This window comes from Halictus rubicundus, chromosome 1 (assembly GCF_050948215.1).
Source record: "Halictus rubicundus isolate RS-2024b chromosome 1, iyHalRubi1_principal, whole genome shotgun sequence".
Lineage (NCBI taxonomy): Eukaryota > Metazoa > Arthropoda > Insecta > Hymenoptera > Halictidae > Halictus > Halictus rubicundus.
In genome coordinates this window covers 1660789-1674184 of record NC_135149.1, presented here as the reverse complement: position 1 = coordinate 1674184, position 13396 = coordinate 1660789, and the positions used below count along the sequence as shown (strand labels likewise).

The window sequence follows — 13396 nt, the reverse complement described above, 5'->3', positions numbered from 1 at the left end:
ACGATATTTCTAATGAAATTATTGGCGTTTAAAGTCCACAATTTTCCCAGAATGGGAAAAGTGTTTAAATAATTTTTGTATGCGCTGTAGGTGGTGATATAAAATTCAAAAGACGCGATCGTTCACTAATATTTAGCCACTTAGCTGTGTAGCTCAATTTTTAAAGTCAGGCAGAAAAATTTCCAAATCGTCAACGTCGTGTATCGCGGGCATACCCCGCGGTAGTGGTGATAATTTAGCGACGTTTATCATCCGGTCCTTGGCGACATGTATAGAGGTAAATCACTGTATTTTGTCGGTCACACTGATCACACTTCAATTTCTTTGTTCGTCTTTTTTATTTCGTTCTTGACTTAAAATATTCGAAACGACCAAGAATGACGAGAATATGTTTTCGCAAAAATTTCAAAACAAGTGATGAATCATTAGTTTTCTTCCACGACGAACATACTCGTTACATACAGCAAAGAGGTCAAAGAAATTGCTTCTGGAAATAAAATAGCTTATGGAAATTTCGTTCGTTGCGAATATTCGCGAACACGCGACCGCTGCCGACAGCGAAGTATCGCGTGTCCGCTAAAAAAGTTGGCAGCGATTTGACACCTGGCAGATAACTGTACAACCGCGACCCATTTTTCTCCAATAAAAAACATCATCGGGAATAACCGGGGCGTTGGTTTTATTGCGGGGCGTGATGCAACGACATTGCAATTAATTTGCAACATATTCGCCCCGGCGGCTATCATCGGCTAGGCGGTACAGGGGCGGGGAGGGGGGGATGTACAACGCGATTCGAGGATTCGCAGAATTGCATGCGAGTTGGCGGCGCGATTGAACACTCGTTGGTAAGCTGCCATCAACGGACCGCTGAATACACGTCGAGCACTCTTCCGCGATACTTGCAGGTCGGTTGTTTCCGGATTAAAATTTCAAATGACGAAACGGCGCATCGCAATTTACAGGGACGATCGCATTTTCGAGCATCGATTCTATTTGCCGGCGGTACTCGACGTAGATAATTCCTTTATTGAATAAACAAAATCGGGCATGATCGCGCGCATTGTACCGCCGCGACGTGTGAAATACAGGGAAACGGTTTAATGGAGATTCAACCGAGCTTTTGTCCTACTTTCAAGTCCTCCTGGCCAGAAGGAATAAATTTCTCTTTTAATCCATGCTTTTGTTAAACAGTGTAGTGAGCTCCCGGGCTTTCAGAGCCCTATTCCGGAGCCCAGAGTGTTACATACAGTTTTAATTGAAACAGTATGTACAGAGTTTTAGTTTGCACTTTCCTGAACGAATTTCGATCCCATTCAGCTTTAAATTCGATTCGATGCGGAAGGAATAACAAATCTGGTGTGGATTATTATGCAAATGCCAGTTCTCGGGAATGGATTACGGAGGCAATCGAAATAAAATCGCAGAAAAACTTTGCTTCATCAGTGCAGAGATTCGGTATATTAATATTAATGTCGAAATCCCATTACTTCTTGCACGATTAATTGCTTTAAGTATACAACCTGTAAAAAATAAATGTAAGACGTTGATGCACCTTTTGTCCTAAATGGACTTCGAGTTATGCAGTTATGACGAAAATGAATAAAACCCAAAACTGCAAAGACATTCAGCGGGCACACTAAATTTTCAATTTTTGTAAAATTAATGATGTTCAAACTGCTATAATTTCGGATAGAAAAATCGTACTTCAATAAATCTGAGCTCATTCTAAAGCTTGAGGCCTCTACTTTTCGATTCCATAATTCATGTTTCCCTAGAAAAATTTTGCATTATATGGGAGGTGAAAATCTCGGGACATGTTCTACTCTGAAAATGATACAAATTCAAACATCCGTAAAAACATTAATAACTTTTTTTTGTGGAACGAATCCTCCGTAGATTTGAAGACGGAAGCCTCCCCTTCTAAATAAGATCTCAAAACTTGATGTACGATTTTTTTTCACTGTTTTATGGAAGAAAAACCCTAAGAAGCTACCCTAAGGAGTAATAAAGGTGGTGCAGCTTTCATTCAAAGTTGATTAGATCGACAAAAAAAAAATCAAGTTTTGAGGTCCCGCTGTAAAGAGGAAGCTTCAATCTTCAAATCCGTGGAAGATTCATTCACAAGAACAAAATATTCGATGATTTTGGCGACGTTACAATTTAGTAGCATTTTCGGGAGACTTTTCACTGTAAGGAATTCGCTTCTGTCAAAAGATTTTCGTTTTGCATGAAGATTGGCAAGTCTGACTGTGCGAGTGGAGTGCAGTGTTTGAAATGCAACGAATTTCGGATGCACAGGTACCTTTTGTGCTGCTTGCCAGGCCGGATCCGTCGTCGACAGCGTCGCTCGTCGGACCTGAGCTCTCGGGGTCGAGGTCAGAGTTTCTCGATGATAAGCTCGAGGAGATACATGGGCGACTCGCGGCGAGGACAGCGCAACACGATGCACAAGTCCATTCTGGGTAGCGACGTTAAGGCCAACCTGCCGATCAAGGAGCAGGAGACAACGATCACGTTCACCGGCTGTCCGAACGGCGCGGACGAGGGTCTGAGAAGTCATCGAGATTCAGCGACGGAGTAGTAAATTAGAGCCGGGTCTCGTTCACCGAAGTGACCAGAAACTGAATAATTCAGCAATCAACTTGTTCGCTCGGCCCTGCACAGTGTTCCTTAAAAAGACAAATACACGGACGCGCGTGGTGACAACCGCGGTGCCGAGGACCACAGTGACGATCGTAACTTTGACAACGATCACGGTGGAAAATGTGTCGGACGATCTGGTTAACGTCGGACGTTCCTTGTGCTCTTAGATGGCTATCAGCGCGCCGTTTATCAGTGTGCCGTTTGTGGCTGTTCGAGAACCCGAGAAACAAGGCAGTTTGTAAATTGCGTCTTGATACGGTTACCGTGAAATCGGAGACCGGTTCGTGTAGGAGGAGCGCCGATTTTCTGAATAAAACTCGGATACCTAATCCCCGGTTGACTTTCTCTTGCGTATCTCCCACACAACTCTACCCGCTAACTTTCTCCCCTTATTCTATTACGAGCGGTGCCACGGGTCGGAGCAGGATCGATGACCCGGTGAAAGAAGTTCTGTCGCTGGTAATTCAATTCCGACGCTAATACTTCTCTCGCCGCACGACCCGATCCCTTTTTGCTATTGCGGCGCTGCTGGGTTGGTAGCTCGGTGTGAGTGAATGCGCGTCCCCACTGAATCGACCTTGCCTTATTGCCGTGTACCTTCAGGAGGCCCTCGAACGAAACGTATGAAAGAATCTACCACTAAATACTGACTATTCCAGCCGCTAAACCACGTGGGAAAAGACACGAGGTCGGAGCAAATAGAAAAAGTGGAGAGAAATTATCAGAGAGGGTTGGGAAGGGCGGATCTTTGTTCAGAATAAAAATGTTCGGCAAAACTGTGAGAAGCAGGGATATAAAAATTGATTTCACTCATTAACACGTTCACCGTGGGAAACCACGGAACCGAAAGAATTTAATTAACGTAACTGAAATCAGAAAGACAACATTTTTGGTGATGGGTAGCGGCTTCGCTCGTTAAGCGACGCGTGACAATCACTATACACCAACATGGCGGCGCCCTTACTTGTCAAAATCATCACGCGTAACATTTGAACCAGCGATCCCCTAGGATTAAAACTTGGATTTTCGGCATTTTCTCGCCAAAATCTACAGGATTGAATAAAAAAAAGTTAAAAATTTCTGGTTTCCTGAGGTAAAGTTTAACCCTGGAATTATTCTCTGAAACAATACGGTTTGCAGGATCGGTAGGATCTAGTCGAAATACAGAATCTACTAGAGCAGAAGTATACACTGAAACAAACTGTTTACTGAACCTAAAAGAACAATAGAATTTAGACCTAAAGAATCAATTGGAGCAATAGCATTTACAGAAACAATAAGATCCATTAGAGCTTCAGCTCGAGCTTGAGAAATAACTGCAACAAGGCTATGCAAGAGCTAAAACGTCCACTAGAGCCAAGCGGTCTACTAGTGGAATTGAATTCGCTGAGACAATGGGATTCACTGAATGAATAGAGTCCAGTAGAGCTGAAAGATTTGCTGGAGACAATGGTACAGGACAAATAAAAGGTTCGCTAGAGTAATAGGGTACATTAGACTTACAAGATACAAGATATAGTGTGCTAGAGTTGTTGCTTTCACTGAAATAACAAAATCAGGCAAATTTAAAGGGTCGTAAAAATCTATGACAATAAACTGCTGCTAATTTCCACTAAAATGGAAAAATCAATTGAATCTATATAGATTCAAGATCTATATAGATCTATATAGAATCACATAGGACATTTACCTAACCAATGACAGAAATGCTTAAAGACAAATCTAAACCAGTAGAGTCTAGTAAGCCTGCATTTTCCATTGCAATGTTAGAATCCGATTTGAACGGTCAGCGAAAGCATCGGTATCGTCCGTGCAGTTGCCTGGACAAAAAGCACAATCGCACGGGGCACGAGTACGAGTCATAAATCTTTGATCACGCGGTCTACAGCCCTCTGTCGAATGCAGATGGTGCGACAGTCCCCATCTGCTTTCGGTTTCGCCACGGTCCATCGCTGAAGTAATATAAGAGTCGGTCGATCAGAGAACCGCGTCACGCCCGAAGTAGGCGGAAGAACGATCGCCGAGGACGGATTTAGTGTCATTTTGAGAACGCGCGGTATAAATCCAACTTCACGGGGCAAACGCGGAAAGTCGAGCAGAGCCGAGTGCTCCCCGGACAGAAAAGAATCGTTACCGCGGGGATTTCACGGCCGCCGTACGCTCGTAACGAGGATCGAGCTCTCGAGCGTCACTCCTCAGTCGACTTCTGACCTTCCCGACGCGTAACCGCTTTCCGGTTATACGACCGTCTTGGGAGCCAAGCGGCGGATATGTTTGCCAGACATGTATTCGAACGACTACGACGACGGCGCGCTTATGAATTCCTATATTAGATGGAGCAAAAGGTAGATGTCACTTTCGCTTTATCCCCGCTGCTTCTCTCCCCCTCCGATTGTTTCCATCGTAGCTGTCCCAGAAGGAGCAGGACGGTGAATAAAATCCCCTTTGCCGCAGACTCGCGAAACTACATCAACGAACCCTGCGAATTTATCGGGAGAACGAGCTGATGCATCGGACCGATGAGGAAGGTCCGTGATAATCGACTAATTTCACTGTTCCGTGTCACTCTTAGGTTAAACTGCGGATACGAAATTTCACGGATATCTTGATATGATCCACTCGTTCGTCAAATTCTTTCCAATTGAGTTTATGAAATAAAATACAGAGGAATTTATTACTGAATAAAATTATTAAGAAAGAGAAATAGGCGATCATATAGCTATTTTATCTTTCAATTCGTGCAGACAATTTTTATTTTACGTAATACCTCTTGCATGTGCGAAAGAATTGACAGTTAATAGGTACGTAAAATTAGCAATTTAATTCCATGCAAGCCCAAAAACGAGAAAAGTTAAAAATTCCGAATAGTCCTAATTTTTTGGACGGAGACTGTACATAATAAAGAAATAGTAAGCGGTTTATTATTCAACTTAACAGTATGCCTTCATTTCCAATAGTTCTTTCAATGTTTCTCACCCAGTGATATTGCGTTATTAACACTTCGACTGCCAAACTAGAAAAAAAATTTTTTAATTAAATGTATGATATTGAGTAGTCCTCCAACTTTCTTGCATTTTACAGTTCCTAATCAAATTTGGTACAATGAATATATTAACGTAAAAATTCATTTTAAAACCCGGACAAACAATTCCGTCACCCACATATGGGTGACATGGCAGTCAACGTGTTAAGAAAATGTAAACGTAAAAATGCTCGAAAGGTGATTAATTGGTTTGGCCCACGAGCAGCTCATTCATCAAGAACTTCAAAGCATAGTTGAACTCAGAGGTAGCGCGTCGAACTTCGTTCTAAATCGCGTGGAATCCGCAGTTTGGCGATCAGCGCGCAATTAATCAACTTTGAGTGGGGCGATTCGATGGCATAGCATCCCCCATTAATTGTTGCGCGGGAAACGGTAATTCGAGGTACCGCTACCCAACCCCGACAATTAATTTTCGTTGTTATTCGAAAGCTCTCGGGTCAGATTTTGCGCGTCACAGACCGGTCGCGGTTCCCCCGGAAGGAACGGATTCTGGGGATGCCGGACCGCGTCATCTTGCTTAATAACAGAAAGTCTTGGTAACTGTTTAATCTTCGAGCAGACAAACGATCTCGACAGAGAGCGAGACGGTGAAGGCTGGCGAGGAATTCTGCGCGAGATGCAGGGGCGAAGAGGACGAAAACGCTGCGAGGTTCCCGCACATACAGGATCTCTGTCCTGCCGACAGAAGAAGGATCGCGCAGCTGGTTAAGCAGTTGATTAAGTAAATTCCCTGCTGGCTCACCTCGCGCCACCAACGCTGTTCCGTCGACCCGTAAATTTTTCCCTAAGGGCTCTCAACACACGGAATTTTTACTTAATATTCAGCAAACCGACGCGAGAATTTATTTTCACCTTCTCAGCAATCCACCCAGTAAAACCACTTTCGAAGATTCGCGATCATCACGCTTTTACTATAAGTTCTCCTGGAGAACCGCTTTTCAGAAGTAATTGCAATTAGGTTTTTCAGCTTCATCGAAGCAGTAGAGGTTACTCGATTTTATTTGTACGATCAACCCTTTGAGGTTCAATTCTCTTTGACTGAGCCAGCCTCTGTGGTTCAATTAACCCTTTCGCCTATAATATCGTGTGAGAGACGTGATACCTCGATCGGGATGAACGTAATCAACACGTGTCACAGACACGTGGTAAACACATGTATTTACATTACAATCTTGATCTAAGCCGAACGGAACTACACGATCTTAGTTCGCCTATCCCCTCCACTCTGAGCATGCCCCGCGAGGGGCGAAAGAGCTCGAGCAGCCTCGGTCGCAGAGTAGTGTAAACATGCCGCGTAATCCGATACCGGGTTGAGTATATCGGTGTGAACCACTACTAATCCAACTACAAAACTTCTGCGTATGTCATTATTTTTTTTTTTGTGTGGGACTTTCGCCAAATTATTTGTAACATTTTTCTGATTCAAATGACACTAAACACGACATAATTTGAACTGTATTTAGCGGTTTAATTGACGGTATGTAGTGCGCCTTAGGTCGACGCGGTCTCAAGAAAATAATAGCACCTACACGATCTATGTCACAGCACGGACCCGAGGATTGCACTTAGATTAAGACTTTGCTGTACATACATATCGGAAGACTATGCGAATTGCACAACTTCAAACGCTCAGCCAAACCGTGAAATGGCACTCGATGTGTGACCGACCTTGTTGTTGTTTATGACACGCGCCATCGGAACTTAAATCGTAAGGCAAGGGGTTAACGATGTAGTTGGTTCGCTGGGTAGCTTTGTTAGCTTCGAGAAGATCGTACTGGAAAAGTGAAAGAGGTGTATCGATAGTTCCCAAAAATGTATTGTCTTAGAAAAATAGCACGACTGAATTTCCTTAGATTTTGTACAATTTTTATCTGACGCGGTCGTCTCTGTAATTTCAGTAATAGTAAAATAAAGAATCCGAAACCGTTTGATCGGCGGCGGTAGGAGGTTCAGTCTTATGGAAGTAAAATATTATCAGCTCATAAGAGAAAACGTGTTGGGGTGTGATTAATCGTGGACCACAACGTAGAAGCCTAATCATGATGCTGTCAACGCAGCCAGCTGCGGCGCGAAGGGAGCGTTTCGACCACCATGTTTCACCTTGGTCCTTTTCCGAAACTCGGATAATTTCTCGGAAGTTGTTCTCCTATTGGAACGTTCCTCATGTACCGTTTAATTCGTCGGATTAGTTACATTTTCTCTGGCCGGTGACATTTATCACGTAGAACACGACCGTGTGTTCGGGCAACAGCTATTAAAACTTCGACAGGGCAATTTGTCGGGGTCCCTGGGTGCTCCGTCGTCCGTGACGTTAACGATTCCCATTGGCTGGCTCTGTCAAAGGATTAGCCGAGATTATTCTTCGACCATCTGCATATCAACGTTTCGGTGGCACGATTTCGATTAAGATAATCGCGGCTGGCTGTTCCACGGGCCAACGAAGTAATGGAAATAAAATATTGCTGGATCTCAGGATCTGGATCTGAAAGGCCCCGGAAGCCGGAACTGTGCCCCCGGAAACTCCGTCGCGAAACAGAATGGTCGATGAAGTTTCTTGAAGGCGCAACCGGAAGAAAATAAATTGAATTGCGCGAAATTGCCCGCAACTTTCGTCGTCGTTCGGCCACCTCTTTCACGTTCTCGCAAACCTCGTTTCGCGAATGTACCCCCGCGAAAGAGCTTACCCCTTTTCATCGCAGATCCACCAAGGAGTCCCGCGATTTCAAGTCCGAGCTGGTCGTCAGCGAGTCGGAGAAAGAGGCCATGAGAACTCAGTACCAGAAGTCGTTGGACCGGCGAGAGGCCGAGGTGAAACAGCTCGAGTTCCAAGTAATTCCGCTCCCTTCAAATACTGCATTAAACCCACAATGAAACTGGGACAAAAATTTCGAAAAGAAAAGCTTGACAACCCAGTCGCGGCGCTAGACTTGGTCGAAGTCAAATTTAAAATTGTTTGTCTTGCTTCCCTTTCCGAGGAAGTTCTTTCTCACTCTTACTGGTAGTTAGATTTAATTTTTTCTAGAACAAGAAGACATTCAGTAAAAGATCGCTCAGTAAAAGATTTCTTAGTGTACAGAATAAAAATACAGTTCGTTCCTGTTGATGCAAAATTTTCTTTAGATTGTATCAATTACGATTCAATTTTAGCGAATTCGAGTCCTGGCTTTCAATTGTTGCAAGTTGAATTATTTGATAATGTTCGGAGCTCGAGATCAATTTTTTTACCTTCATCGGAAGATTCTTTAAAATAACAATAAAATAATAATACAATCGTTCCTTGTTAATACTAGAATTACTGGATCATCCACAATGACTGGTTTGAGATTCACACCTCCACTCAATAATTATCGAAATTGTAAAGCTGCTTTGCAATATTTTGTTAATTAATAAAATTCGAACGATGCAAACGATGGCTCGTAGTTCTGCGGAACTTTGTTGTTGCTCCCCCGAAGTAAATTGAGTTTCTTTGATTCCCCCTCTTACCAATGTAATATGAAAGTTTGTAATCGAACTCTTCCATTACTTTATCAATATAAATTCTCGGTTTGTTGCTCTAAAAAGTTTTCTTTACAAAAAAAAAGAAGATACTATCATCCTTCGGATTCCAATTTCATTTAGACGTGTCGATATTTCTATTTGAAACTATTTCCAAGTAAACCCTCAATTTCTCTTTGCAAATAAAATACTGTAATCCCTCGAATCCCAGTTTCGTTTAAACGTGTCAATAGTTTCATTTGAAACTATTTCAGTAAACCCTTTTTACAAATAGAATGCTGTAATCCTTCGAAACCCCGTTTCCGCTTTGGAGTGTCTCCATTTGTGAAACTGTTTTAGTAAACTCACAAAATTGTCTTTATGATCGAAGAATTATTCTTCCAATCTTAATTTAATTTGATATTATCCATATTTTTCTAGAAACTCGTTTAGTGAGACCTCAAATTTATCTTTGTGACGAAGAATTGCCATTTTTCGAATCCTAATTTATTTTTGAAGTGTCTTTGTTTTGTAACTATTGTAATATGCCCACGAATTTTTGTTTGAAAACGAAGTATTGTTTTGCTTATAAATTAACTTTCAATTGAAGCTGTGTATATTTTTAAAAGCATTCTGATACAGTGGGAAAAATGCACAATGTTAAAAGTGTATGATATTGTTAGGAGGTAATATTTTTGCTGCGAAAGGTATCAAACTATTTCTTTTCTCCCTGCGCGAAAATCGATGAAAGAGGATCGGGATTAGATAAATTGGATCATAATACCGTGTTCGTCGTTCCAATTAGCTGAACGAAGCCCGTGCGGAGACCAACGAGTTGAAGACTCGAGTTTCGCGGATGCTGGAGCTGTTAACACGACAGATCGCAGCTCAGGAAAAACAATTCCTCGGTCTAACGGAGACCGTGAGAGACCTGGTGCGAGAAAAGTCGCGACTCCAGGACACGCTCGAGCAGAAACAAATGGAATCTGACGCTATCAGAATTAATTTTCAAAGGACAAAGGAGCTGCTTGAAACGGAACGGCTAGAACGGTCCGAGAACAGTGCGGGAAAGGTTCACAGAGCTTGTCAAACCGAGGAAGTTGAGATAGTAACGTAAGTGTACATTATTAACCGAGAAAACGGTCCTTCGAGCGTGATATTTTTTGTGGATTCGACGCATGAGATATATTAAGTCGGTTTCTATGGTGGGAGCGTAAAGCGAACGGTGATTGCCTTCGTTACAGTAGCTTTTCCTGAGAAAAATGTTTCTTTTAAATCGAGTACATATTAGTCCAGCGAATGAAATTACGGTTCTGGGTGCTTAACAGTTTTTCTTTGCGGTGAACGGGTGTAGGTGACGCGATCGCGGAACTTTCTGGGGAGTCCTTTGTGGATTTTATGCAATTGTACGCTGCATAAAAGTCTGATTAATTTTTAACCTTGTTTCCAACTGAAGAAGATTTCTGTACAATATTTAATCCACCTCTGATATTTGAAAAATATTTAATATAATTTTCTCGGGCATTTAATTCTAGAATTCCAATTTATGTAGGTTTAGAAGTTCATTCGCGAATAATCGATTGAGACCATTCTCATCGGTTTTGTATTTTCACGATCCTCAGGTCGTGCAAGGGGAGTTCACGCGAAGAATCCAATAAGGAATCTGTTTCGAGAGGGTCGCAGAATTTGAGGATTAAGAGCAAAGAGGATCTAGAAGAGCTCTCCACCGACGGAACGCTGCTAAGAGAGCTGTTCTTCAGGAAACCGAGCATCGAAGAAAACGGGACTTTGGATATCATCCCGGTTCTGTCCGAGTTTCAGCCGTGTGCACAGATGAAACGTTCCAGCTCTCTTCTATTTATTTAACGAATCCGGTTTTGTAAACGTGAAATCGTTTTGTAACCTTATGTGATTGATATTTCATTAAATTATTATTTTCCAATTGTGTGATAATTTATTTGAGCATTAATTGCGTATACGCCTGAACGTCAATAGGTCGATACGCGTATTAATTGGAAATGTGAAATTTGCGAACAAATATTCTGTATATGTGACCTTGAGGAAAAGTATTGTAATTCTCGTAGCGGCAAAATGCTCAAACTGGTGGACGAACGTTACCGACAGACGAGAATTCCCGGAATACGGTGTCACGTCCGGCGGTTCGCCGATAAACGCCTAAACAAGGACCATTAGTATTATCACACGGGAAAACAAAATAAGATCGAAATATGCGTGACAACCCGACGCGGTTAAAAATACTCCGACTTATCTTCCTGCAAGACACGCAGATGAAGACCAGATTACAGATTAGACGCAAAAGAGGAAAGTATCAAATTACGCCGAACCATAAGAAAAGACGACGATTTCATCTTGGCAACACGCAGCTGACGAAGCAAGAAACATCGGGAAGATCGGGAAGCAGAAACGCCTAAATCAGCACTTCAAGAAAACAAAGGACCGCCCACACTATAAAAAGGAAACCAGCTCTTCAATTCGGGTTCATTCAGTTCAAAATCAGTGCTACTACTCAGTTCCATTAACAGACCTTTGTACCACACACGCGTCGCGCCGACAGTAAGATAGTTTCGCCGAATTTCGAAACCCCGTTGCGTGAAGTGTCCGCGTGTGCCCCAGCGACCAGCGGCCACAACCAGCGAGCGCCCCTTTCAACCCCACAACCAAGACTTGCGAGCGCCTACCAACGACTCGGTAATTTAAACGTACTATTAAGCGAACTGTTTATAAGTGCTCTAGCTTATGCGCTACGAGAATTCATCCTTGTATAATCTGATTCAGAACTAAACTCAAAATAAACCAAACCTTTGCCGTTTTTTATATAAAATTTCGGGTACAATTTATTTGACCAGCCCTCAATCTCCCGAACCAAAGCCGGTGAATGCAGGTAGGTTCTAAACTGCGCCTTATCCCCGGAAAACTATAAACAGCCCCATCTGGGACGTAACAACGGCAATAGCACAGACGAGATATAGGAATAGACCTAACACACCGACGAGATATATATCTCGTCGGTGCCTAACACCTTATTGGACTTGGTGTATATAGGAATCTGTAGTACCGTCACTTTAAAATGGCAACGATTTTAGCGTCCTCTACGCTTTGAGAACGGTGAATTCGAGAACAAGATTCATTGCGACTCAGGTTCGACTGGTCAAACTTCTACAGCGTTGCCAAGTCTAAAGTACGCAACGTTGTCAGATTATGAGTTTTCAATACATCCGAAAATCATCGGAGTGCGCGATCACGAAAAGGCTTTCTTCTGCCCGTTTGCCGTAAAGAGAAAGAAATTGGAAAGAAATCTCCTTACGTTAACAACATTACACTAGCTTATACTGAACTTAATTGCTTTCCATTTAACCCTTTGACTACGGCAGACTTGGATACGCACCGGCCGTACCTGCCTCGGGGTGAGGCAGGGTTCGGCATGTTTTTGGCATGTTTCGCGCATGTTTCCAGCGTGATACAGAATATACAGAATATGTAGTGATACATGAGATACAGAATCTAATTTTTTAGTAAAGATAGATGATAGAACTAAAGGTACAGAATAACTTTTGAACCATGAATAAATGTGCACTGATAAATTTATTGTCTCTGCTTGTTTAATGATTATGAAGAATATAAGAATAAGATTATAAGATTATAAGAATTCCTCTTACCAATGATGCTGTCGAATACCCTCTTGGCTATCTTACCACCTAATCTTTTTAGTAAAAATGGCTAATAGTACTCGAGATACAGAACAACTTTTAAAACATGTCTTGAGCATGTCTTAAAGCATGTCAAAGTAACTTTTATGCAGTATTATTCGAAGTATACAAGATACTCGCTTCTCATTAAGATTTCTCATTAAGATTATTCGGTATTTCATATCGTGAGACACGAAACAGTATAATCAGAGAGGAATGAGAGTGCTCACGCCCGGGTTTTCGGCGTTCCCGATATAGTGCTGACATCTGCTCAGCCTTAGCATGGCACAGAACCGGTCAGTCTTTCCTAGAACAGAACCGGTCAGTCTTTTAGCATGGCACAGAACCGGTCAGTCTTTTAGCATAAAACTGAACGCACATTATTTTTTTAACCAGGATTAGAACGTACAGCTTAATTGTTGTATATGAAATATGTAACTAACATGTAAATCTTGTGTACAAAATCTCTAATTAATATAAATTAAGAATAATATTAATTGTAATGATACGTATTTTATTTTTTTTTCCA

General features: G+C 42.1%; 2 protein-coding genes across 5 annotated transcripts in view; both read left to right on the top strand.

Annotated features, from left to right (window-relative positions):
- The window catches only part of LOC143365173 (neuropeptide CCHamide-1 receptor-like), a 67076-nt gene extending 58360 nt beyond the window's left edge, over positions 1-8716 (top strand). For 2 of the 4 annotated variants that reach the window (XM_076805098.1, XM_076805123.1), the window contains exon 7: positions 2299-2963. In XM_076805098.1, the coding sequence (XP_076661213.1) occupies positions 2299-2581 (283 nt within the window). In that variant the 3' untranslated portion in view covers positions 2582-2963. Of the gene's footprint in view, positions 1-2298; positions 2964-8385 lie in introns of those variants that run through there. The other 2 variants (XM_076805115.1, XM_076805106.1) reach the window with 2 other exon arrangements.
- Positions 8717-9809: 1093 nt separating this feature from the next.
- On the top strand, positions 9810-11031 carry LOC143359013 (uncharacterized). Its single transcript, XM_076797030.1, has 2 exons — positions 9810-10273; positions 10783-11031. The coding sequence occupies exons 1-2, from the start codon at positions 10017-10019 to the stop codon at positions 11024-11026; spliced, it is 501 nt and encodes a 166-aa protein (XP_076653145.1). The 5' UTR covers positions 9810-10016; the 3' UTR covers positions 11027-11031.
- The last annotated feature ends 2365 nt before the right edge of the window (positions 11032-13396 follow it).